At 41.2% G+C, this 25,393-nt stretch overlaps 3 protein-coding genes across 3 annotated transcripts in view; all 3 read left to right on the top strand.

Moving 5' to 3' along the window:
* The window catches only part of frem1b (Fras1 related extracellular matrix 1b), a 60,430-nt gene extending 59,112 nt beyond the window's left edge, over positions 1–1,318 (top strand). The window contains 3 exon segments of the mRNA XM_039003075.1: positions 153–271; positions 443–528; positions 626–1,318. Of these exon segments, the coding sequence (XP_038859003.1) occupies positions 153–271; positions 443–528; positions 626–843 (423 nt within the window). The 3' untranslated portion in view covers positions 844–1,318.
* Positions 1,319–1,693: 375 nt separating this feature from the next.
* On the top strand, positions 1,694–11,208 carry atpaf1 (ATP synthase mitochondrial F1 complex assembly factor 1). The gene is made up of 9 exons (XM_039001829.1): positions 1,694–1,914; positions 5,521–5,629; positions 5,878–5,931; positions 6,143–6,205; positions 6,316–6,366; positions 6,485–6,532; positions 6,915–7,010; positions 9,965–10,072; positions 10,433–11,208. Exons 1-9 carry the CDS (start codon positions 1,694–1,696, stop codon positions 10,610–10,612), a joined length of 930 nt encoding a protein of 309 aa, XP_038857757.1. The 3' UTR covers positions 10,613–11,208.
* Positions 11,209–12,007: 799 nt separating this feature from the next.
* On the top strand, positions 12,008–24,225 carry LOC120054414 (ras-related protein Rab-3B-like). Its single transcript, XM_039001830.1, has 5 exons — positions 12,008–12,071; positions 12,843–13,067; positions 21,210–21,328; positions 21,740–21,864; positions 22,567–24,225. The coding sequence occupies exons 2-5, from the start codon at positions 12,843–12,845 to the stop codon at positions 22,755–22,757; spliced, it is 660 nt and encodes a 219-aa protein (XP_038857758.1). The 5' UTR covers positions 12,008–12,071; the 3' UTR covers positions 22,758–24,225.
* Positions 24,226–25,393: the final 1,168 nt, after the last annotated feature.

The following is a 25,393-nucleotide window of genomic DNA, read 5'->3' on the forward strand; positions in this document are numbered from 1 at the left end:
TCACCCTCCCGGTCTCTGTCTTGACTCGATCTCTCCCCCGCCTCCGGTCTTGACTCAGACTTGATTTGCTCTGGTCTTGAATCGGTCTCGAACACAGCACTTTTTAGAACATCCATCCATTCATTCTCTCTTTCCTTCCCTGTATGGCCCAGGCTGGGAGGTCAGTGAGCACTTCCTGCCCCACGGGTTGGAGCCACTACAGGAGGCACTGCTACATCCTGAGCCCTGGCGTGGCCAGCTGGAGCAGTGCTCAACGGACCTGCACCTTACTGTAAGGAGAGCTGCATTACATGTACTACTCATAGGCCCAGGTTAAAAGTAGTAAGCTACTGCTATATAAGGAATGTCTTTAGTAGCCTCTAGCCATTCTGTTGGTTCTGGAGGATAGGTGATCCGCCTATGCATTAACTACTAATGTTCTGTTTTTAATGCTCTTTCTAAGGTTTGACAGCAATCTAACAAGTGTCCAGTCGAAAAAAGACATGGCTTGGTTATGGAAATTTGCTGGGAAACAGGCCTTTTGGATCGGTAAGGGGAACATTGCTACATTCTCTGTTCGCAAATTACCTTACAGCAGAACACAGAGTTGTATTTTTTCCTGAATACTTGTTTCATATGTTTACAGGCCTGTCAGGCAGCCCGGGACATTGGACCTGGACGGACGGCAGATCCCTGTCATTCTCCAGACTCAAGAGGGACCGAGCTCAAGAGCAGCGGCCCGAGAGTGCTGCCTCTAGATCCACGTGTGTGTTAGCCCAAAGTCAGAAAACATGGACACCCATGACCTGCACCACGGCACCAGAACGCAGATACATTTGCTCTTCGCCAGCACAGAATCACTGAAGAGGAATGTGGATTACCACACTTAAAGGGCAATACCAACACAAATATTGGCAATATTTTATTTGGGGTAGTGTGCTATAGATGTTTAACTACAGTAACTAAGCACAAGCTGAATCATTGATAGTGTCAGCTGGTTTTCCAGGGTGGTTGAAGGATACATGGCAAACCTACTAGTTATTGCATGTCGATAGAGAGTTTATTCATCATCTGAGAATCAAAATATCACATGTAAAGGACTATCCAAGTAAAGTGAGACCCAAATATACATTAGTTATTTTATGGAGGAAAATGTCAATGTAACTACATTACCCTTCAGATAAAAGATAAGCCATATACTGTAAGTGGGTGCTATTCTAGAGGGTGGGTGGGGTTAGGAACTCAATTACTGTAGTACTACATTGTACTACGTTGTACTTCAGTTCAAACACCGAAAGGTTTCAGTTAAAAAAAGATGGTCTCTGACATTATTTACAGTTTACCTTGAAGCTGCTCTGTAAATGTGTTCATAATAAAAACCTTGAATCTTCTAAAATGTGTTTTCACCATTGCTACTATTCTAACATACTCTGTGCATTTATGTGCATTACTGTTGCATTCCAAGCTTGTTTTGATGCATTCCAAACTGATTTTGAAATGAATGCAAATGTTTTAGAAGACTGTTGTGTTGTGATTTGGGACATTTTTGGATTGAATTAAAATGTTCAAACCACTTGATTAACAAAAAAAGACAAACATTTAGGCATATCCATATAGTTATATGGGCCTTTCTCATTTACTGTGTTTGACGCACACAGAACAGGTCCTCGGAACGGTTTTTAAGTTGACAGTGTTTCTTCACGGCGCTTTATTTATGTGCGACAACGACGAAGGAAATATGGCGGCGGCCATGGTGCAAATGTCTTGTTTGTACCGTGGGATGCTAGCGGTCAGGGCAACTGGAATACGACCGCTCATCCCAGGTCTGGTGCCGTCGCATTTTAGAGCATTTTCTGTGAAGAAAGAGAAAGAGCCGGAACTGGAAGACAATCCATATTATAATAAATATCAGGAAAAGATAAAGAAACTACGAAAGTAAGCGCAAAGTCAAACGCTAGCAAAGATTAGTTAGCACCAGGCTAATATGCTTGTCACTGGATAATGAACAGGGAAATGAAATACCCAGGTGTAATAACCATGGGTAAGACCTGGTGACCGTTAAGTATTGCCCTACTGTGTTAACTAGCTATATATGTGTATGTTATGTAACGGTATGTATGTACAGTTGAAGTCGGAAGTTTACATACACCTTAGCCAAATACATTTAAACTCAGTTTTTCACAATTCCTGACATGTAATCCTAGTAAGAATTCCCTGCCTTATGTCAGTTAGGATCACCACTTTATTTTAAGAATGTGAAATGTCAGAATAATAGAGAGAATTATTTATTTCAACTTTTATTTCGTTACATTCCCAGGGGGTCAGACGTTTACATACACTCAATTAGTATTTGGTAGCATTGCCTTTAAACTTGTTGAACGTGGGTCAAACGTTTCAGGCCCATTCCTCCTGACAGAGCTGGTGTAACTGAGTCAGGTTTGTAGGCCTCCTTGCTCACACACGCTTTTTCAGTTCTGCCCACAAATTTTCTATGGGATTGAGGTCAGGGCTTTGTGATGGCCACTCCAATATCTTGACTTTGTTGCCCTTAAGCCATTTTGCCACAACTTTGGAAGTATGCTTGGGGTCATTGTCCATTTGGAAGACCCATTTGCGACCAAGCTTTAACTTCCTGACTGATGTCTTGAGATGTTGCTTCAATATATCCACATAATTGTCCTGCCTCATGATGCCATCTATTTTGTGAAATGCACCAGTCCCTCCTGCATTAAAGCACCCCCACAACATGATGCTGCCACCCCGTGCTTCACGGTTGGGATGGTGTTCTTCGGCTTGCAAGCCTCCCCCTTTTTCCTCCCAACATAATGGTCATTATGGCCAAACAGTTTTTGTTTCATCAGAGCAGAGGACATTTATCCAAAAAGTACGATCTTTGTCCCCATGTGCAGTTGCAAACCGCAGTCTGGCTTTTTTATGACGGTTTTGGAGCAGTGGCTTCTTCCTTGCTGAGCGGCCTTTCAGGTTATGTCGATATAGGACTCGTTTTACTGTGGATATAGATACTTTTGTACCTGTTTCCTCCAGCATCTTTACACAGTCCTTTGCTGTTGTTCTGGGATTGATTTGCACTTTTCGCACCAAAGTACGTTCATCTCTAGGAGACAGAACACGTCTCCTTCCTGAGCGGTATGACGGCTGCGTGGTCCCATGGTGTTTATACTTGCGTACTATTGTTTGTACAGATGAACGTGGTACCGTCAGGTGTTTGGAAATTGCTCCCAAGGATGAAGCAGACTTGTGGTTTTGATTTTCCCATGGTGTCAAGCAAAGAGGCACTGAGTTTGAAGGTAGGCCTTGAAATACATGCACAAGTACACCCTCAATTGACCAAATGATGTCAATTAACCTATCAGAAGCTTCTAAAGCCATGACATCATTTTCTGGAGTTTTCCAAGATGTTTAAAGGCACAGTCAACTTGGTGTATGTAAACTTCTGACCCACTGGAATTGTGATACAGTGAATTATAAGTGAAATAATTGCTGGCCAATCAGATTGCTCAGATGACCGACTCTGCAGTAACGTAGCAGGCATAAAAGAAAGCTACGGCAAAATGTATACTGTGAGATTTTAAATCAATGTCTAGAGAGAGACTGTCAACGAATACAGCAACGAGCTGCTGTTTTTATGAGTGAGTTCATGTTTAAATTCTTACTCAGCGCCGTCAACACTTTGTATTCAACACTTTTATAAGCCATAAAATGTGCTTTCTTCCTATTTCCACTCAGCGCTACAACAAGCACTGCAGCAGTAATGAATGAGTAGGAAAGTGTATCTATAGGCTTGTGTTGTTGTTATTATTAGCAGCTTGGGTCTTTTTTAATATCAAGGAATATTTCACTTTCGCTGTTCATGTGAGTAACGACATGAATTTGTGCATGAGGCAGAAATAATATGGTGCGACTCGAGTTTCGCCATCAGCTGGAAGACGGTGCCCCTTTTTGGTCAGTGTCAGTGGAGGAAAGGGAGAGCGGAGGGATGTTGAGAGATGGACCCTCAGTCTGCTGCTCTCCCTCTGCTGAGACTGACCATCAGATGCAGGCACCATCAGCCCAGTAAAATAAAAAAGCAAATTATTTAAACGTATGCTCACTCAGCTGTGTCTCACAAGTAATACAACAATGGATCTATTACTGGTGGGATCATATAGCCTACCTCAAATTTTGAAATATATATATTTTTTAAATGTCCCGAACAACAATGCATTGGCAGGTAAATTCAAGCAAAGCCAGTATGCGGTGATAATGTGTTGGGCCCATAGGTTACTGCACAAACCTCATTGCTACAGTACTGTTTTTAATTGGTTATTGTTGCATAGGCTTACATTTTTTAAGTCATGTTAATAAAAATCAGTGCTGTAGACCTCGGCATGCATTTTGACTCAGAAAGTGATCTTGACTCAGAAAAGGTTGGTGACCACTGCTCTAGGCTGACCATAAGCTCTCAAACTCTAGGTGGCATTTTTCAACCATTAGCTTCGCCCACGACTACCTCAAAGCAAGTTTATTTATATAGCCCTTCTTACATCAGCTGATATCTCAAAGTGCTGTACAGAAACCCAGCCTAAAACCCCAAACAGCAAGCAATGCAGGTGTAGAAGCACGGTGGCTAGGAAAAACTCCCTAGAAAGGCCAAAACCTAGGAAGAAACCTAGAGAGGAACCAGGCTATGAGGGGTGGCCAGTCCTCTTCTGGCTGTGCCGGGTGGAGATTATAACAGAACATGGCCAAGATGTTTAAATGTTCATAAATGACCAGCATGGTCAAATAATAATAATCACAGTAGTTGTCGAGGGTGCAGCAAGTCAGCACCTCAGGAGTAAATGTCAGTTGGCTTTTCATAGCCGATCATTAAGAGTATCTCTACCGCTCCTGCTGTCTCTAGAGAGTTGAAAACAGCAGGTCTGGGACAGGTAGCACGTCCGGAGAACAGGTCAGGGTTCCATAGGCAGAACAGTTGAAACTGGAGCAGCAGCATGGCCAGGTGGACTGGGGACAGCAAGGAGTCATCATGCCAGGTAGTCCTGAGGCATGGTCCTAGGGCTTAGGTCCTCCGAGAGAGAGAAAGAGAGAATTAGAGAGAGCATACTTAAACTACACTTCCTGAGTTAGGCTTGTACACAGGCTTTCGGAGCATGATAGATAGTGACTGAGCACAGGTGGTCGCATCTGGTCTTATGTAAACAAGCGCTGTTACATGAAGATAGATATAAGCGTGTGGGAACTCTAACCCTTACCCTTTCAACGTGTGTATCAATTTAACCTTTTTGTTTTTTGAAAATGTATTCCCAACTGACATGAAAGATAAGGTACTTTTGCTTCCAAAACCGTACCGCAATCATGCGTGTCAATGTTCAGATTGAGCGTCTGGGCTCTTAACAAAACCCCCCGGTACAGAAGAATCCTTCGTCCAATGACTCTTATGTGTAATGGATCTGCGTCATGATCATGGGCTACGCTGACCTGTACCTTAGTTTTGAATTTACACATTTCCTAACCAGAAGTTATTTCATTTTTTTTTAGTGCCAAACCTCAGGAGTTCAATGCTCGGCTCGAGAAGCGAATTGAAATCAAGAGGGAGCCTCTTGGACACTCTAAACAAGCAGAGTTTGTCAAAGTCATGGAGCAGGAGGTAAGTTAATACAGAACATATTTTGTTGGGTGTAATCATAATGCTTAAACATTGTCTGTTAGGCTACCCACCGTTGCTTTGGGGTGCGTACATCCTCTCCCCTGTTGTAGAAGTCTTTACACTGAAAGACTGCGAGTCCATAGATGTATCTTTGACAGTCTTCGTACCAATATGCTCTACACCAATGTAGGGAAACACTGTTTGATTGACTCCAATTTGATATGAAACAAATCTTACCTTATTTGCAGTTGGAGAAGCGTGACAAGCAGGCTGATGGTTCAGGCAGATTCACTAAAGACAAGGTGAAAATTAACAAATGCTGTCCTCGATAGCATTGTAAATTGCTGAAGAGAATGTGGAATGGCATTGATTGATACTATTGACATGATTGGATTGCATTTGTATACAGCTTTTCACAAGGTTTATGAGCCCATTACTTGTTACCCATGTATGAGGGTAACTCACGCCGTACACCTGGGTGATCTCATTAACATCTTTTTTGTTTTTGCAAAGACCCTAGGATCTATCCTCAACTTGGACTTGATCCGGGATAATTCAGGAGAAGAAATTGCAGAGGTATGGGTATTTGGAGATTAAATGTCATATCTAGGTAAAGAACCATGTTATTTTTCATGTTCTCATAAGAGGAATGAAACATATGTTTAACTTTCATTCTCTGTTTTCAGCTGTGGGGGCAGTATTATGCCACAAAAGACACCATCAGTGCTGTCATACCAGTAAGTTTGCTATTTTGTCAAAAAACACTTTTGCCAGTAATTTGACTTGCTTTGCATAACTATTTATTGACCTTAACAAATGTTTTCTTGTAATTGCATAATTATTCCTCCATTTTAGGCTCACATTTTTGAAGTAATTTTCAACCGAGCTAAGTCGAACCCCGCGGTAAGAATCTCACTGCTCAGTGTCTATTAGAACTGTGCTGTAATATGTCAAAATATTTGATGACAATAAAGTGTGTTTGCAATGACATTGCATACAAATTGGCAAACAAATTATTTGCCAATTTGTCTGGCATAATGACTAAAGTCAGAGCAGATGTGATTGTAACATGCAATAAAGACCACTTGGTGGCAGTATTGCTCCAATAAAGAATGCATTTTATTATTTTGAGATGTTATACTCTCGAGTTCACAATTGGAACTCTTGTTGGTTGATGGTCGCAAAGCAGAATGATAGTCATTTAATGTCAGATAGTTTAGTAAAGAAACAGTTGAAAATAGACAGCGGTGATGATGATTACAATCTGTGACTCCCCTATCTCCAGTTCCTGTATGCGTTACCCCAGAAGGAGGGCTATGAGTTCTTCCTGGGCCAGTGGTCGGACCACGAGCTCCATTTCACCTCCCTCATCAATGTCCAGGTATTATTCAAATATCCCAATGGATGTTAATATTCAATTACTTTCTGAGAAATAAATGTGCGTATTTTTTGTAGGGGTGAAATGCTTTGTCTAAAATGAAATAAAAGTATTTGTCTGACTTTGCTACATAGCCTACGAGGATAAACCATTACATGAATATGTTTATAAAACAGTTTTATGATTGTTTTTATGAGCGCCCCATACAAAAGACGCACTGGTATCCTACAACCGAGGTAAAGTTGGTTTTACATTCAAGACATTCAACAGACGTTCGCCAAAAGCCATTTACAAATGTAAAATTCAATACCTAATTCACTGTTTGTCACAGAATCATCAAACTAGATATTATGTATTCTATAAATGTCTAGCATACTTTTAGAACATTTGTTTTGAATACAAATTCCGGTTTTGATTTTATAGAAATACATGAAATCTATAAATGCCATTTTTAAAACTGTATAAATCAATAAATAATTATTCATTTGTCACAAACCTCAAACTAGGTATGATTGATTATGTAAATGTCTAGCATACTTTTACAACATTTGTTTTGAATACAAATTTTGGTTCAGATTTTATAGAAATACATCAAATGTATAAGATGCCTATTAAAGCGGTATAAATCAATAACTAATTCACCGTTTGTCACAGAAACATCAAACTACAGTTGAAGTCGGAAGTTTACATACACTTAGGTTGGAGTCATTAAAAGTCGTTTTTCAACCACTCCACAAATGTATTGTTAACAAACTATCGTTTTGGCAAGTCGGATAGGACACAAGTAATTTTTCCAACAATTGTTTACAGACAGATTATTTCACTTATAATTCACTGTATCACATTTCCAGTGGGTCCGAAGTTTACATACACTAAGTTGACTGTGCCTTTAAACAGCTTGGAAAATTCCTGAAAGTGATGTCATGGCTTTAGAAGCTTCTGATAGGCTAATTGACATCATTTGAGTCAATTGGGGGTGTACTTGTGGATGTATTTCAAGGCCTACCTCCAAACTCAGTGCCTCTTTGCTTGACATCATGGGAAAATCTAAAGAAATCAGCCAAGACCTCAGAAAAAAATGGTAGACCTCCACAAGTCTGGTTCATCCTTTGGAGCAATTTCCAGACACCTGAAGGTACCACGTTCATCTGTACAAACAATAGTACGCAAGTATAAACACCATGGGACCACGCAGCCGTCATACCGCTCAGGAAGGAGACGCGTTCTGTCTCCTAGAGATGAACGTACTTTGGTGCGAAAAGTGTAAATCAACCTTGTGAAGATACTGGAGGAAACGGGTACAAAAGTATCTATATACACAGTAAAACGAGTCCTATATCAACATAACCTGAAAGGCCGCTCAGCAAGGAAGAAGCCACTGCTCAAAAACCGCCATAAAAAAAAGCCAGATTACCGTTTGCAACTGCACATGGGGACAAAGATCGTACTTTTTGGAGAAATGTCCTCTGGTCTGATGAAACAAAGCTTGGTCGCAAATGGGTCTTCCAAATGGACAATGACCCCAAGCATACTTCCAAAGTTGTGGCAAAATGGCTTAAGGACAACAAAGTCAAGGTATTGGAGGGCCATCACAAGTCCCTGACCTCAATCCCATAGAAAATTTGTTGGCAGAACTGAAAAGGCGTGTGCGAGCAAGGAGGCCTACAAACCTGACTCAGTTACACCAGCTCTGTCAGGAGGAATGGGTCAAAATTCACCCAACTTATTGTGGGAAGCTTGTGGAAGGCTACCCAAAATTTTGACCCAAGTTAAACAATTTAAAGGCAATGCTACCAAATACTAATTGAGTGTATGTACCTTCTGACCCACTGGGAATGTAATGAAAGAAATAAAATCTGAAATAAATCATTCTCTCTACTATTATTCTGACAAAAAAAACATGAAACTAGGACATTAAAACACTGGCATAATTATCATCCACATCCATTCACTTAAAATATGTCTTAAAGTATAAATACCCTTCTATATATACACACACACACACAGTATATACGTACACTACCGTTTAAAAGTTTGGGGTCACTTGGAAATGTCCTTGTTTTTGAAAGAAAATATATATTTTTTGTCCATCAAAATAACATCAAATTGATCAGAAGTACAGTGTAGACATTAATGTTGTAAATGACTATTGTAGCTGGAAACAGCTGATTTTTAATGGGATATCTACATAGGTGTACAGAGGCCCATTATCAGCAACCATCACTCCTGTGTTCTAATGGCATGTTGTTAGCTAATCCAAGTTTATCATTTTAAAAGGCTAATTGATCATTAGAAACTCCCCTGGAATTTTCACTCAATACAAAACTTGTTAAAGGTTGCTAGACTTTTATAGAATAAATCATATGAAGTTTGATGTTTCTGTGACAGTGAATTAGTTATTGATTTATACTGCTTTAAATGGCATCTTATAGATTTTCTGTATTTATATCAAATCTAAACTGGAATTTTTATTCAAAACAAAGATTGTGAAAGTATGCTAGACATTTATAGAAAAAAAACATATCTATTTTTATGTTTCTGTGACAATCGATTCATTAGTTATTGATTTTTACCATTTTAAATGGCTTCTGGCGAATGTCTGTTGAATGTGTGAATATAAAACCATCTTTACCTCGGTTATCCTACACACGTTTCACACTTGTTGTTATTGTCAGTCAATCAAAGCGGTGTTTCCCCCAAACACATTTCTTCTTTAAAACACATGTATTTCAACTATCCGGATATCCGAAAGTTTAAAAAAACATGATATTCAAATAGATAGTATAGATCAGGACTCTCAACCCTGTTCCTGGAGAGCTACAGTCCTGTAGGTTTTCACTCCAACCCTAATCTACCACAGGATGGTATCTCTCCAGGAACAGGGTTGGAGACCCCTGGTATAAATGATATACCACTATATTGTATAACACATGATGTTTTCCTGACCCTCTCCACAGACCATGGGAGAGCACGCCCCCAGTCAGTTGATCCTCTACCACTACTCAGACTTGCAGAAGGATAAGGGTGTAGTGCTGATGACTGCTGAGATGGATCCTAAGTTTATGGTAAGTTGTTTCTAACAAGGCATCGTACATGGTGCAATGCAGTTCCGCTCGATCATAAAAATTTTGAAGTCAGTGTTTGAAATCAGCAGCAGAAGAATCCAATTATGCATATGCTCCACGTGCAACTTAACCGCTACCCATACAGTCTAATCAGACGTGTATACAAACAGCACATTAATAAATGATACCAACAACTGTGCTGTGTGAGATGGTAATTGGTCAAGTATTTGTACTGTAGATTCCAATGTCATTTTACCTATGGTATTTTGTTTGCTTATTACACAGTAGTCATCATATATAGCTTAGCTATTTGTTGTGGTCTAAGTAGAGGAAAGCTTTTAACGAAACACTCTTTTGCAGACCGTACATCTGGCTCAGTGCTTGGCCAATCAGGTGCAGCTGTTCTACGGAACCCAGCGGCAGGAGACCTTCCGATTGGTGGAGACCTTTAACCACAAACCAGCCGACTTCAAACACATGGCAGTGATCGCTGAGTTGGAACAGAGCGGCATCAATCCTGCACTCACCTCTGGAAACTAGATCTAAGAGTTGTCGGACTGTAAAATTATGCTCCAATTCACCACAAGAGGACGTGGTCATTCGTTTGGAGCCTCTTGCGTTTGTGGGGGATAATGGATGAAGTCTGTTGCTTGGGACTTATGACCAGGTTGAGCAGATTCATCAGTCAAAATGTATGCTAAATTCCTGGGCATAGATGATGTAATGAATCAGTGTTATTTAATCTTATCAAAGCCTTAAATGTTCTTCCTCACCTCGTCTCTGTCAATCTTACAGTTGCACTTGACAGTAGTCTCATCTTCCATTTTTAGGGCCTAGGTTACATCCCAAAAGGCACCCTATTCCCTAAAGAGTGCATTGAATTTAACCAGAGCCTTATGAGCCCAGGTCAAGGGTAGTGCACTAAAAAAACAGATTAGGGTGCCATTTGGGACGCTATCCCAGTGTTTTATGTTTTCCCATCGAAATATGCTTGTTATTTTTGTGTACAATAACTGCAGGAATTTTGCTTTCAAAACATAAGGGACTGTACAATGAGATTGTGTACATACCTATCTAGCTTTGTGGTTGACACATGGATGAACTGTGTAATACAGTAAAAGAAAATGGTTAGACAATTTGCCTCCTTTCTTTTATTATACTGGTACTACATGGTTACATAGTTGTTACTTGAGCGATCACTAGTGGTCACATGTTATTCACCTGTTGCGCTCTTTATACCTTGTAATCAATTAGAGGTATTGACAATACCATACTGTTCAAGCGGGGTATTCATAACATGCAAATGTTGTACGGTTATGACAATGCAGATATGATTTTCTGGTTGTGTACTTTGCACAATCAACGTAAACAACATTGTGAAGTGATTTACTGCAACTCAGACCAGTATAAATGTATAGCTATGTTTTTACTGGTAGCCTGCCTATTTCATGGAGGAGTCATGTAGGCTAATATAATCAAAACCGTGCTATTTCCTGTAATTCCGTTCTGTGGTCTGATAGGCGTCTGTTCCTACAGAGGAGTGCCGGTCTACACATTTGCTCCATTCCATTCACAGGAGTTTATCTTTACGATGACTTTTTCTTTACATAAGGAGGTACCGACACTAATGCTAATTGTCCTCCCTCTGCAGAATGACTGCCGAAAATGGTTATGACTGTGAAGTGTAGAGCAGGGTTCTCCACTGGCGGTGGTTTTATTTGCCCCCACCCCCCAAGTTTGAGGAAAAATTAAAAAAAATATGTTGAATTTTCATAGTTGGACATAAAATAATGTAAAAACACCAGGAATAAGCTCCAAATGATTCGACCCCCATCACATGATTGGATAAGCTACAGATCAAGACAGAAGCCGATTCATATAGATAATCAAGAAGTGTTTTGCCAACGAGTTGACTTGTCAGGTGCATACAGCGCAGTTCAGTCGCGGAACCAACGAAAGGAGAACGGCGAGAAAACAACCACACAGAGAAGATTTAGAGGTAAGAAACATTTAATGTCTTGGTATTTTACCGGTTATCCGTATACTTTTAGAATTACAGCAATAACTATGGGTCGTAGTCTGACAGCAGTACCATATGACCAAAGACAAATGTCGAATTAGCCTATGTATTTGCACCTGTGCCTTAATCGTAACGATGGCAACAGTTCGATGATGGTTTCACAAGCCTACTGTATACAGACATGGATGTCTATGGTTTCTCTGAATGAAGATGCCATCTCATAAATGTTGCACTTAGTTATAGCTTTAGTCGTACGTTTTGAATAGCCTGTGTGTGTTTTGAATAACGGGCCACACCTGCGGTTTAAACCTATTTTCAGTGCCAAGCATTTGCACTGACCATCCATTTAGCCTACATACATAACGTTAGTCGACTATCACATGAAAAATGCACTAGCACATGTCTAGACATCACTGTCTGATAAATTCAACTAATATATCCAGTTAACAGTATTGCATATTAAAACCCCTTTTTATTCATTATATAATATATAGGCTATCATAATAAAGGTACAATGCAACATTCATTTTTCCCCATGTCATGACATTTCTGAGAAATCTGTTCGAGAAGATGCCCCAACAGATAATCAAGATGGTAGAAATGTGGAGATTATAGCCCGACTATAATAGTCCTGAAACCATGGTTTCCTCTGCAAAGGCATTCATTCTTGAGTGAACACTTCTCTCCAACCCCTTTTGACTCATCCACCCATCTGTCTGCACACATGATCAATGCTCCAATGCTCCACAGATGGCGAAGGCAGACCAGCGCTTTGGGCAGAGAGATGGCTCCGACCAGAACTTTGACTACATGTTCAAGCTCCTCATCATTGGCAACAGCAGCGTGGGCAAGACCAGCTTTCTGTTCCGATACGCCGATGACTCGTTCAGCAACTCTTTCGTCAGCACGGTGGGCATCGACTTCAAAGTCAAGACCGTCTACAGGAACGAAAAGAGGGTCAAGCTCCAGATATGGGTGAGTAGTTGCAGTTGCTTCTGTGCCATTCAACCCAATCTATTCTCTAGCCTGGGCGCCATGCTGTTTGTGCCACCATGCCTCTCCTTGTCATGCCAAACATAACAATGAGTGACAAGGAGTTGACGTTACAGCACAAACAGATCACGCTATATATTCTCACCGGATGGAATTTGAAGATACTCTAATGCTATTCCATTCTATATCTACGCCACTACGAATGTGCCATGTGGTGGCGCAGGTGTCGTTCAAGCTGTCGTTTGTTTGTCACCTGTTTGCGGACGGTCAGTGGGCTTGATAAGACCGCACAGGAGGTAATGATCCTGTTCCATTCAACCCAGGGCCACTCTATATTGTCAGTCTACATAAACTGTAGTTACATGCTGAAAGTCCACTGCTCAAGACACAGTGCTTGAGTGCACCGTGCATAAGGACTATATTCATTATGCGCCAATACACACAGGATACGTAATCATGTTATTATGTGCATGATGATTACATTTTGTCCTTTTCCGGGTACGCTTTGTTGATCCACTTAGCGTGTTTCTTTGGCTCGAGCTCCACGTTCACAGTCGCACCCAGTCCTTGTGACTGTCTACAGCCATGACGATGTCATTACTGTGCTACAGATAAATGAAATAAGCAGACAGTCATCCGCAACGCACACGGACACACAGATGAATCAATCAAACACACATCCTCCCTGTCTGTCGGATGTCTCAATTGTAATGCTTCAGGCTCAGACAATCTTTCTCCTGCAGGCCCAGGGAGAGAAAAAAAGAGGCAACAGAAGCTTCTGGTGAGCTTGCATCATCAGTCGATGATGGTTGTCATGGCAGCAGCTCTTCACACTACTCCCCAACAACGAGATCCTGCAGGCAATTATAGTGGCCCCTTAGGGTGAGCGGGTAGAACCCACGGAGAGTACACAAGGACTGATGGGGGGGTACGGAAGTGGGGGTCTAGGCAGACAACACTGACAGAGTAAATTATAATTTGTGATAAGCAGAGAGTGGTAATCAGCACAGATTGATCCCGTCTTTAAATGCCTGGCTGGAGGTGTAAAAATAGAAGGCAGTGCACTCACACTGTGCACTCAAAACAGCTGCTGCGCTATTGATGTTTGCAGCAGCAACAACAATCTAGCAAAAAGCTACAGTAATAGCACTTGCTTTGTGATAGCAGATAGCGAGCTCCACTAAAGATGGTTTAATGAACCAATAGAATTGACCAAAACTGCAAGCCCCACTCATCTGGCACTCCAGGCAGGCTAGAGCAAACGGTCAAAGTATTTGAAAGATTTCAAATAGTATTTTGAACCCAGGTCTGGTGGAAGGTGGCCACACATCTAGACAAATGTGTGATTGCGAAGTGGGATGCGGCCTGCTGCAAGTTGTTTTACTTTCTCGGGGGTAAATGTGTTGTTGTTAAGGTTACCGTATGCTTGCTTCCCAGTCAGTTCGCTCATATGTTGTGACGTTTTAGTTTTCGCCAGCGTTCTGCAGGGTTTTTTTCAGCTGTACGAGCGCACACATTTTTTTCTTGAGGCAAATCGAAGTTCGGTAGCCCTTCGTCAGTGATTGGTCAACAGTAGGGATTCTTCAATTAAGAGTTAGTTGTCATTCAATATTTTTCCACTTGAGAAATACTGCACCAAATATCTTAGTTTGATGTAAAATTTTACGACTAAGACCTGACCTGCTCTGCAAAAACGTGAAATTTTATTACAGATTTCTTTATCTTAGATTAATTCAGAATATTTTGAGGAAGTGTATATTGACTATTTGTTGCTATGGCATCTCAAGAGGGACAAACTGTAATATTGCTGGTATTTTCTCAGGCGTTCGCTTCGCCTAGCCGAGTTCTGCTAGGAGTAAACGGAACCTAGTATGCGGACACCTTTTAGTGTGCAACCATTGTGATTGGTCACAGGTGGCAGCGGAGCCTATGTCTATGTACAGTGCCTTCGGAAAGTTGACTTGACTGTTTTTACACACAATACCCCATAATGACGAAGCAAAAACAGGTTTTTAGAAATGTTTGCAAATGTATGAAAAAACAGCAATCGAAATATTACATTTACATAAGTATTCAGACTCTTTACTCAGTACTTTGTTGAAGCACCTTTGGCAGCAATTACAGTCTTCTTGGGTATGACGCTACAAGCTTGGCACACCATTATTTGGGGAGTTTCTCCCATTCTTTTCTGCAGATCCTCTCAAGCTTTGTCAGGTTGGATGGGGAGCGTTGCTGCACAGCTATTTTCAGGTCTCTCCAGAGATGTTCGATCAGGTACAAGTCCGGGCTCTGGCTGGGCCACTCAAGGACATTCAGAGACGTGTCCCGAAGCCGCTCCTGCATTGTCTTGGCTGTGTGCTTAGGGTCGTTGTCCTGTTGGAAGGTTAACATTCGCCCCAGTCTGTGGTCCTGAGGATCTCTCTGTACTTTGCTCCATTCATCTTTGCCTCGATCCTGAATAGTCTCCCAGTCCTTGCAGCTGAAAAACACCCCCACGGCATGATGCTGCCACTGTAACGGATGTGAAATGGCTAGCTAGTTAGCGGTGGTGCGCGCTAATAGCCTTTCAATCGGTGACGTCACTTGCTCTGAGACCTTGAAGTAGTGGTTCCCCTTGCTCTGCAAGGGCCGCGGCTTTTGTGGAGCGATGGGTAACAATGCTTTGTGGGTGACTGTTGTTGATGTGTGCAGAGGGTCCCTGGTTCGCGCCCGGGTCGGGGCGAGGGGACGGACTAAAGTTATACTGTTACACCACCACTGTGCTTCACCGTAGGGATGGTGCCAGGTTTCCTCCAGATGTGACGCTTGGCATTCAGGCAAAAGAGTTCAATCTTGGTTTCATCAGACCAGAGAATCTTGTTTCTCATGGTTGGAGAGTCTTCAGGTACCTTTTGGCAAACTTCAAGTTGGCTGTCATGTGCCTTTTACTGAGGAGTGGCTTACGTCTGGCCACTCTACCATAAAGGCCTGATTGGTGGAGTGCTGTCCTTCTGGAAGTTTCTCCCATCTCCACAGAGGAACTAGAGCTTTTTCAGAGTGACCATCGGGTTCTTGGTCACCTCCCTGACCAAGGCTGTCCTCGCCCAATTGCTCAGTTTGGGCGTCCAGTCAGCTCTAGGAAGAGTCTTGGTGGTTCCAAACTTCTTCCATTTAAGAATGATGGAGGCCACTGTGTTTTTGGGGACCTTCAATGCTGCAGAAATGTGGTACCCTTCCCCAGAAGCCTCTGAGTTCTATGGACAATTCCTTCGACCTCATGGCTTGGTTTTTGCTCTGACATGCACCGTCAACTGGGACCTTATATAGACAGGTGACTGCTTTTCCAAATAATGTCCAGTCAATTGAATTTACTACAGGTGGACTCCAATCAAGTTGTAGAAACAATGGAAACAGGATGCACCTAAGCTCAATTTAGTCTCATAGCAAAGGGTCTGAATACTTATGTCAATAAGGTTTTTATATATATATTTTTTTTAATAAATTTCTCAACCTGTTTTCGCTTTGTCATTATGGGGTATTGTGTGTAGATTGCTAAGGATTTTTATTTATTTCATACATTTTAGAATAAGGCCGTAACGTAGCAAAATGTGGGAAAAGTCAAGGGATCTGAATCCTTCCCGAAGGAACTGTATGTGAAAATCCCCATTAATTACATGAGGACAAAGTGCTGGGCTGTTTCCTACATGTTTCTGCTTATGTGCATTTGCCACACGAATGAACAGAGAGGCAGTGAAATGGCAACAAATCAGCATTAGTGCAAAACAAGCTTTCCATATTTAGATGGGAAGAAGAAACCCCACAGCCAATTCCATTCTGAAATAGTTGCATTTGGAAAAATGGAAGCTCCCATCGGGACTATGAGATATTGACACCTCTGAAAGTCACTTTAAGATTTAGACGAGGGGAGATCAGTGGACATGTCTTTGGGATCAATATATGGGTTAGATTGAGTCTTTGAGTGGCTTATTATGATTAGGGAGATGTTTGTGTAGTAACCTGGTCCCAGGTCTGTATTTTGTTGTGTTGGTTGTATGACCATAGGAGTTGGCTATATATCACAAATATCACTCACTTACACATTCAAACCTCTCCTTCCCTTACAGTTAAATAGCCAGGACACAGATGATGTCAATTGGTCAGAAGCATCAGATGCCAGGTGTGGGTCTTTCTATAAACTAGTGAGCATTTCCTAATCAGGACAGCTTGTTACAGAGTTCTCTCATCATGCCTGTACACAAACATGCACTGTAGGTCCTACGACAAGCTGAAAACACACTCGCACCAAAGATAGAGAGACACGACCCTCCAACACCATTCTGTTTCACAAGGCAACCAAAAAGAAGGAGCTGGCTGTCGTTGGCTACCCCTCCAACCCTCTACGCCCTCAGTTTGAGAGGCTTCCCTCTGGCCGGCGCTTCAGAATGCCCATGGCCAAGAAGAACGTGTTCAAACGTTCCTTGTGCTGTTGGACTATTAAATGCAAAGTCAGTTGTATCGGTATATGTACTTATCTATCTAGTGCAGTTGGGCCAGTGGTCGTTTGTGAGTGAATGTATTCATGTCCTCTATGTTGTTAGTGGATGCAACATGATGGACTGACTGGTTTAAATGTGTATGTATGTGAGAATGTATGTGTGTGTGATTCTTTTAATGGAAGTTGATGCCAAAGAAAAATGTCCATCCTAGATGGACAATAAAGTTTATTCTATTATATAAGTCTTTTTTTTTTTTTTACCTATGTTTAACCCTTTGTCATGGTTGGTGTCTTGACGGAGTTGTCCAAAATCGTGTGACATAATACATTACTTTTCTGTCTTTGCATTTATGGCAGTTTAAGTTGTTGTACTATCATATATTAAGCATTAATCAGTTAAATTATGGCTCATTCATCCCCCCTCCTCTCCCCTGTAACTATTCGTCAGGTTGTTGCTATAAATGAGAATGTGTTCTCAGTCAACTTACCTGGTAAAATAAGAAAAATAAAAAATAATTATATATACTGTATATATATATACGGTAGTGATACATTGAACTTGAACCCTGTAAGAATCCTGGATCTAGAGCTCGGGAATGCAGTGTAACTATGTAACATTTCGTGTCTTCTCATGTTAGGGGGTGAAAACACTTTTCATGGGCACACAAAGACAAAATAATAAATGTGATTACAAAATCAAACGCTAACCTAAAGAGTCGCCTTACCTTGATACTTAAAACCTAAATCGATACTATCATTAACGTGGTTCTTCAATAATTATGCATAATACTTGTTGGATGCGCATTTGGTATCCAGCGGCTTAGTTACGCAGTGATATCGTCATCTGATCCAGGAAGGATTTTTCCGAATGACAGTCAAGTGACGAACAGCTGTTGTGATAGATAGCGCATGCCACGCAACAACAGCCCAAGTGCTGGAAAAAAAGTGTTCATGAGGAATGTCCAGAATATTTTGTTGTCTCATGCGTTACGCCGGTGAAGACAGTTGTCTGGATCCACGATGGATCTAATATCTTTAGCGAATTGATGTTGATCATTTGTTGTTGTCTGCTTGATTTACAGCAGGGTTTCGTTAGATTTAACAGAGAAAGCATCAAGGTAATGTGTTCATGTTTTCATAGGTTTTTGTGCCTCGGTTTGGACACCCAGTCTACTGTGCGCAGTTGTGTAGGATAGACTATTGTGCAACACCCAGCGCTATTCCTATGAATTATTCTGGATATAATGGCTAAAATTGACATAGCCTAGTGGGCTTATTCACAATATGATCTGGTAATGAAATAAAATGACAAATACATTTTGTTTTCCATGTTACACCTGTAATTTTAAACAATACAAGGGGCTTGAAGTAGCGTACTTGAATTTGAATTTGGAGCGTATAAATTAAAGTACTGGAATTGGCCTAATTTCCTAAATTTGGTGCTTGAAAAAGGCCTAATAATTATTGTAGTCAATTTCTCCGGATCAGTGATTGATTTTTTGATCCGATCCGATTAAGATGTGGCCACTTTCGTGTGTTTCCCGCCGCTTCAATTGAAGGGTGTTGCGCTACTCTTGTGGTAATTATGAGGACGACAACATCTGATGTTGGCTTAAATTTGGCTTTCCATGCACATTTTTCCATTTTAAAAAAGAACCTGGTTTCTGGTTACTTTCTCATCATGAAAATAGCAATGGTGAGATTCAAATGGTGAGATTAATGCTACCGTTATTCATGGATTTATTATGTGTGCTTGCATCGGCCACATAGGCTGCAGAAAAATCGGCATGCATCCAATCTATTTAGTCAGGCAATGTCCACATTTTTCTCACATTTTTTAGAATGTAATAATAATTTGAAATATCAATGCATTGGCAAGGCCTAAAAAAATTATTATTCATAAAGTGGCCTACTTTATTTATTTATTTTTTATACTTTTTGCATGCTTTTTGGGGGGAGGTGGGGTTCTATATTAGGCCCTATAAATACAATTATATAAATTATACAATTGTATAACACTGAGGTTCTTGAAAATTACATTTACGTGCTTGAAAAAGTCCCTTCAAGTTCTTGAATTTGACTTCCCAATGCCTGTATGAACCTTGCTTAAAGGATCTCGGACTATAAGTGGAGTTATGGGTGAATTTGCATATATTCACTTTTATTCCTCTACGCACACTTGTGGAATATCATGAGAATCATTTTTAATTTTTGATTCAAACCATTTTGAAATGTTCATCCCAATGTCATACATTGGCCCCATTATTTATAGATTATGATCCAAGAACAGCACTCCTACTCTGAGATGCTTGATACACCCCCCCCCCTCGTTAGCAGGCCGACCACATGTACTCTGATCTTTAATTAAATGATAAGTGGCAAGCCGAGAGCTCAAGCTTCTGTAGTAAGTGTGAAATCGCAACTTCCACACATTTCACATGTGCCATTGGTTGCAGTGGAGGCTAGCGGGAGGAGCTATAGAATGATGGGCTCATTGTAATGGCTGGAATGGAATTCATGGTAGAGAGTCAAATGTGGTTTCCATATGTTTGTTGTGTTTAATACCGTTCCATTGATTCCATTCCAGTCATTACAATGAGCCCGTCCTCATATAGCTCCTCCCACCAGCCTCCACTGATTGGTCGAGGTGAGAAAGGCTTGATCTGTAATTTTCAACATCCCAGTCGTTCTCCTGGTATTTCACAGATGCATTGTGTGTCATGTGATTTTGCCCAGGCAACAGTTCCTCACAGAGAGGTATACTGTAAGCTTAGATTTGGAAGATACGAGATAAGCATATTGCAGTCACTTTCCATCCAAGCCTCCCTTTTTCCTCAACTCCTGCTAAGATGTCTTAATCTCCCCTAGCCACAATCAGTGTTTCTGTCAGAGATCTGTCTCCCGATGCAAACAATGATGCTAATGCCAGTATCTGTGCCTTTCATATACACAGGAAATGTAAAGGTAACTGCCAAAATAATGGAAACACTTGAGTAAATGTGGGATACAAAATATATTGAAAGCAGTTGCTTCCTGAGTTAATTCAGAAATGAACATTCCATCATGCTTAGGGTCATGTATAAAAATGCTGGGCACGAGTTGTCACTGAATGGTTTGATGAGCATGAAAACGATGTAAACCATACACCTCGGCTGTTTTAGTCACCAGATCTCAACCCAATTAAACACTTATGGGAGATTCTGGAGCGGCGCCTGAGACAGCGTTTTCCATCACCACCAACAAAACACCAAATGATGTAATTTCTTGTGGAAGAATGGTGTCGCCTTACTTCACTAGAGTTCCTGACACTTGTAGATTGTATGCCAAGGTGTATTGAAGCTGCTCTGGCACATGGTGGCCCAACACCCTATTAAGACACTTTATGTCTGTTTCTTTATTTTTGGCAGACCTGTAGAAGGCTATGGAACTGGGCATTTGTGTTAGCAAATGGCTTATTTCTAACATGCAATTTTCTCTGGTAGACAGTGGTTCTTTAACATAGCACAGGGTCCTATTCATTAGTGAACACCCTGTTTCAGCCTGTTTGCTTCCGTTTGGTTCCTAGTGAACACGACTCATGTAAAACGTTCTTCTATCATATGATGATATATCAATGGTAGTAACAATACGTACGTATGCCTGTCCCCTAGGATACAGCAGGACAGGAGAGGTACAGGACTATCACCACCGCCTACTACCGTGGAGCCATGGGCTTCATCCTCATGTACGACATCTGCAACGAAGAGTCCTTCAACGCTGTACAGGACTGGTGAGTGGTCTGAGACACCAGGGCTGCATCTCAATACTTGAAAATGGCTTCCTTTGCTGATCGCCTCCTTTCATTACTCACCACTAGTGAAAAGACACTGATTGGAGAAACCTTGTGTGTGTGTGTGTGTGTGTGTGTGTGTGTGTGTGTGTGTGTGTGTGTGTGTGTGTGTGTGTGTGTGTGTGTGTGTGTGTGTGTGTGTGTGTGTGTGTGTGTGTGTGTGTGTGTGTGAGCCTGTGTGTGTGTGTGAGCCTGTGTGTGTGTGTGAGCCTGTGTGTGTGTGTGTGAGCCTGTGTGTGAGCCTGTGTGTGTGAGCCTGTGTGTGTGTGTGTGTGTGTGTGTGTGTGTGTGTGTGTGTGTGTGTGTGTGTGTGTGAGCCTATGTGTGTGTGCGACTGTGTGTGTGTTTCAGGGCTACCCAGATAAAAACCTACTCGTGGGATAACGCTCAGGTCATCATGGTGGGTAACAAGTGTGACATGGACGAGGAGAGGGTAGTGCCCGCAGAGAAGGGGAAGCACTTGGCTGACCAATTAGGTGAGTTAATTGGTGGTGTTAATTGCCTTAAATTGCACTCTGAACTACCATACTGTCATCCAGCTTCTGTAATATCTGGCATGCCTGTGGGTGCGTTAGCCACGTTTTCCTGTTTCGCATGAGATTTGAATTAAAACCACACTGACGCATTGAGGTGGTGAACAAATGGCGTCTACTCTAGTCAAGTTGGTAAAACCCTGTAAAGACTTATCCCCAAGAGGTGTATAAGCAAATCCGCATAAGTTCTTCCTATAGATGTTATTAGCAGTGCTCTAATCTTGTCAAGAGTTGGCTTGCAAACCAGTCTACACATTTAATGTCTATAATGTGTCATGTCTGTGCCTTGCACCCCATGTTGTGAAGGCATGCTAATCCCTGCTAGCTGTTTCATTCAGTCATCTTCCTGAGACCTACTGTCACTCCTGGAGCACTATGCTAGCTTCTTGCATTAAACGTTAGTACAGTTGGCTAAAGTGTGACTACTGTTTACGAGTATCTTATTGAATCTTAAAGCGTGTTGGTACATGGAACACACAGCATGGTACACTTGTATAATATCCAGTGTGCTGTGTACTCATCTAGCTCTGGTCCAGGGCGTTAGTACTCGTTCCTCTACTAACTTGGTAGAGGAACACGCACTAACGCCCTGGACCAGAGCTATGTACTCACCATGCTGTATGTACTCGTCCTGCTTGTCTGCAGGGTTCGAGTACTACGAGGCCAGCGCCAAGGAGAACATTAACGTCCGCCAGGTGTTTGAGCGGCTGGTCGACATCATCTGCGTCAAGATGTCCGAACGAGTGGACGTGGAGCCGCCCATGGCCCCCAGCATCAAGACCACAAGGCTCACCGACAAGCCCCCCCAGCTACCTCAGAAGTGCACCTGTGCCTGACTCACACTTATAGGGCCGAGTCAAGCCATGCCGAGCCGTGCTGGGCTGGCCTGGATACGCATCCACCGTAGTTGCTGGGACCGTGCTGCAAAGGACAATGTGAAAAGAAAATGTTCAGAACAGTGCAGTTCGAGCCGGCCCTATAGTGTGAAATAGGTAATACTGATTTGGTCACCCAGTTCTCCCCTAATACACTTGCCATTCCACTACTGGTCTTTTCCTATTCTCTGTTATTAAGCTATTACAAGTTCCACCAACCTCTTTCCAAAGGTAGCTCTCCATACAATATATTTCATGACTGCAAGCTCCCAATAACTACTACTACTACGATTACTTTTCTTTAGCATTACATATCTTTTTCACCCCTATAGCTTTGACCTCCAGCTGGTTCAGAGGTCAGAGAACCTTAAGCAGGGTTATACAGGTAAGCACAGCACTGCCTCTCCTCCTCCAAAACAAAAGTGGCTTCACCACCGCACAAAGAAACACACACAGCTGTTCACGTTACGAGTTTACACGGGTGAGGAGATAAGCCTCGATAGCTGCAGAAGTTCCCGAGTCATTTTGTCTCGTGCTCTTGACCGTCCTACTAGCGTTTCGCAAGCACTAAAGCTAAGACAAACGAACGCAATCTGTCCCGTTGATTTTTCATTCTCAACGATATGAAGGGAGTAATAACACTGATAAAACGACAAGATGGCCAATACGTCTTGCACCACCAACACTAAGCCAATGCCATGTTCAGGGTGTTCTGACATTCTGAGGGACTATAACGTTCTAGAATAAAGATGTTCATTGAAGAGCACACCCTTTTCCCTCCTTACCCTTCAGCTAATATAATCTTGTAGCCGTCATGTAAGCCATGTTTACAATGTTTATTTCATGAACGTGTGCGTTTTAGAAAGCAAAGCATATACTGTATAATTGAGTGTTCAGTTGTAATGGTTTTAATAGTGTTTGATGTATCTTGGGCAGATGTGAAATCTTTAAATCATGTAATGTCAACTGAGACACATCGAAATACTTTGTGAAATGGGATAAAATCAGAAAATATTGAATAAATGTGTTTGAAAAATTATGGATTATAACCTAATGATGACAATGTGAAACATACTTTGCCAAATCTTTATGTATCGCATAGTAGCACGTTTTTATGTGTAACTTCCCACCATGTGTATTTTCAGTTTTTTATTGAATTGCTAGATTTGCAATAACGCTGACAATGTCTTAATATAATTATTTTCTAAGTAAATTAGTAAATTATAGAGTTAGAATCTATAATGGTGTTGCTGAATTTATTTTTATGCTGTATCATGGGAAGAAATATAGACCATTTATGTAAACGTGTTACAGTAAACTCCTTGAACAAATGGGAGAAAAGCACAAAGTGATTGTACAAAATATTGTGAATGTTTGTATATTATAGGTAGATGCAATTTAGTATATTAAAGCACAAATCTTTACTTGATTTCCTTCATTTTATTTATGGGCTATTGAAGTCTGTAATATTGGTTAAAAAAATATATAACTGATCTAATTAAGCAATAAGGCACGAGGGGTTGTGGTATATGGCCAATATACCACGGTTAAGGGCTGTTCCCAGACGCAACGCGGAGTGCCTGGATACAGCCCTTAGCCGTGGTATATTGGCCAAATACCAAAAAAACCCGAGGAGCCTTATTGCTATTATAAACTGGTTACCAACATAATTAGAGCAGTAGAAATACATGTTTTGTCATACCCGTGGTATACGGTCTGATATACCACGGCGGTCAGCCAATCAGCATTCAGAGCTCGAACCACCCAGTTTATAATAGACCGTATACCACAGGTATGACAAAACTTTTATTTTTACTGCTCTAATTCAAATTAAATCAAATTTTATTGGTCACATACACATGGTTAGAAGATGTGTAGCGAAATGCTTGTGCTTCTAGTTCTGACAGTGCAGCAATATCTAACAAGTAATCTAACAATTCCACAAAAACTACCAAATACACACAAATCTAAGTAAAGGAATGGAACAAGAATATTTCCATATAAATATATGGATGAGAAAAAAAAATGTTGGGCTGTATGTAATAACACTTAAGATTTTCTGGGCTAACAATGTAAGAAATAATACATAAAAAAACAAAATACTGAAATGTTTCCTAAGGACGAGAAGCGAGGTGGCCCTCTGTCTGTGCCACGTTGGTAACCAGTTTAAAATAGCAATAAGGCACCTCGGGGGTTTGTGGTATATGGCCAATATATCACGGCTAAGGTCTGTATCCAGGCACTCAGCGTTGCATCGTGCTAAGAACAGCCCTTAGTCGTGGTATATGGGCAATATACCACACCTCCTTGGGTCTTAAATATACCACGGCTGTCAGCCAATCAGAATTCAGGGCTCGAACCACCCAGTTTATACATGTATTTATTCAATGACAGAATCATAGAATTAGAATGATTCATTCTAATTATATGGACAGAATCATCACAATAGAATTCTTATTCTTAGGACCGAATCATCACTGTTATTTCAGATTTTTTTTCTGATTATCAGACAGACAAAGATCAATGTCAAGAGGGTGAAGTGACATTTTTCTTGTCTATTTCAATTCTCCCCGTCATATCACACCTGAAAAATAATC

Source organism: Salvelinus namaycush, chromosome 10 (genome assembly GCF_016432855.1).
Source record: "Salvelinus namaycush isolate Seneca chromosome 10, SaNama_1.0, whole genome shotgun sequence".
Classification (NCBI taxonomy): domain Eukaryota; kingdom Metazoa; phylum Chordata; class Actinopteri; order Salmoniformes; family Salmonidae; genus Salvelinus; species Salvelinus namaycush.

Bases quoted from the DNA above. Each gene is read 5' to 3' on its own strand.
- atpaf1 (XM_039001829.1), top strand. From the start codon at position 1,694: ATGTGCGACAACGACGAAGGAAATATGGCGGCGGCCATGGTGCAAATG. The intron at 5,630-5,877 runs GTAAGTTAATAC...CCTTATTTGCAG, and splicing joins TCAAAGTCATGGAGCAGGAG to TTGGAGAAGCGTGACAAGCA. The intron at 6,367-6,484 runs GTAAGTTTGCTA...CCTCCATTTTAG, and splicing joins CCATCAGTGCTGTCATACCA to GCTCACATTTTTGAAGTAAT.
- LOC120054414 (XM_039001830.1), top strand. From the start codon at position 12,843: ATGGCGAAGGCAGACCAGCGCTTTGGGCAGAGAGATGGCTCCGACCAG. The intron at 21,329-21,739 runs GTGAGTGGTCTG...TGTGTGTTTCAG, and splicing joins TTCAACGCTGTACAGGACTG to GGCTACCCAGATAAAAACCT. The intron at 21,865-22,566 runs GTGAGTTAATTG...GCTTGTCTGCAG, and splicing joins GCACTTGGCTGACCAATTAG to GGTTCGAGTACTACGAGGCC.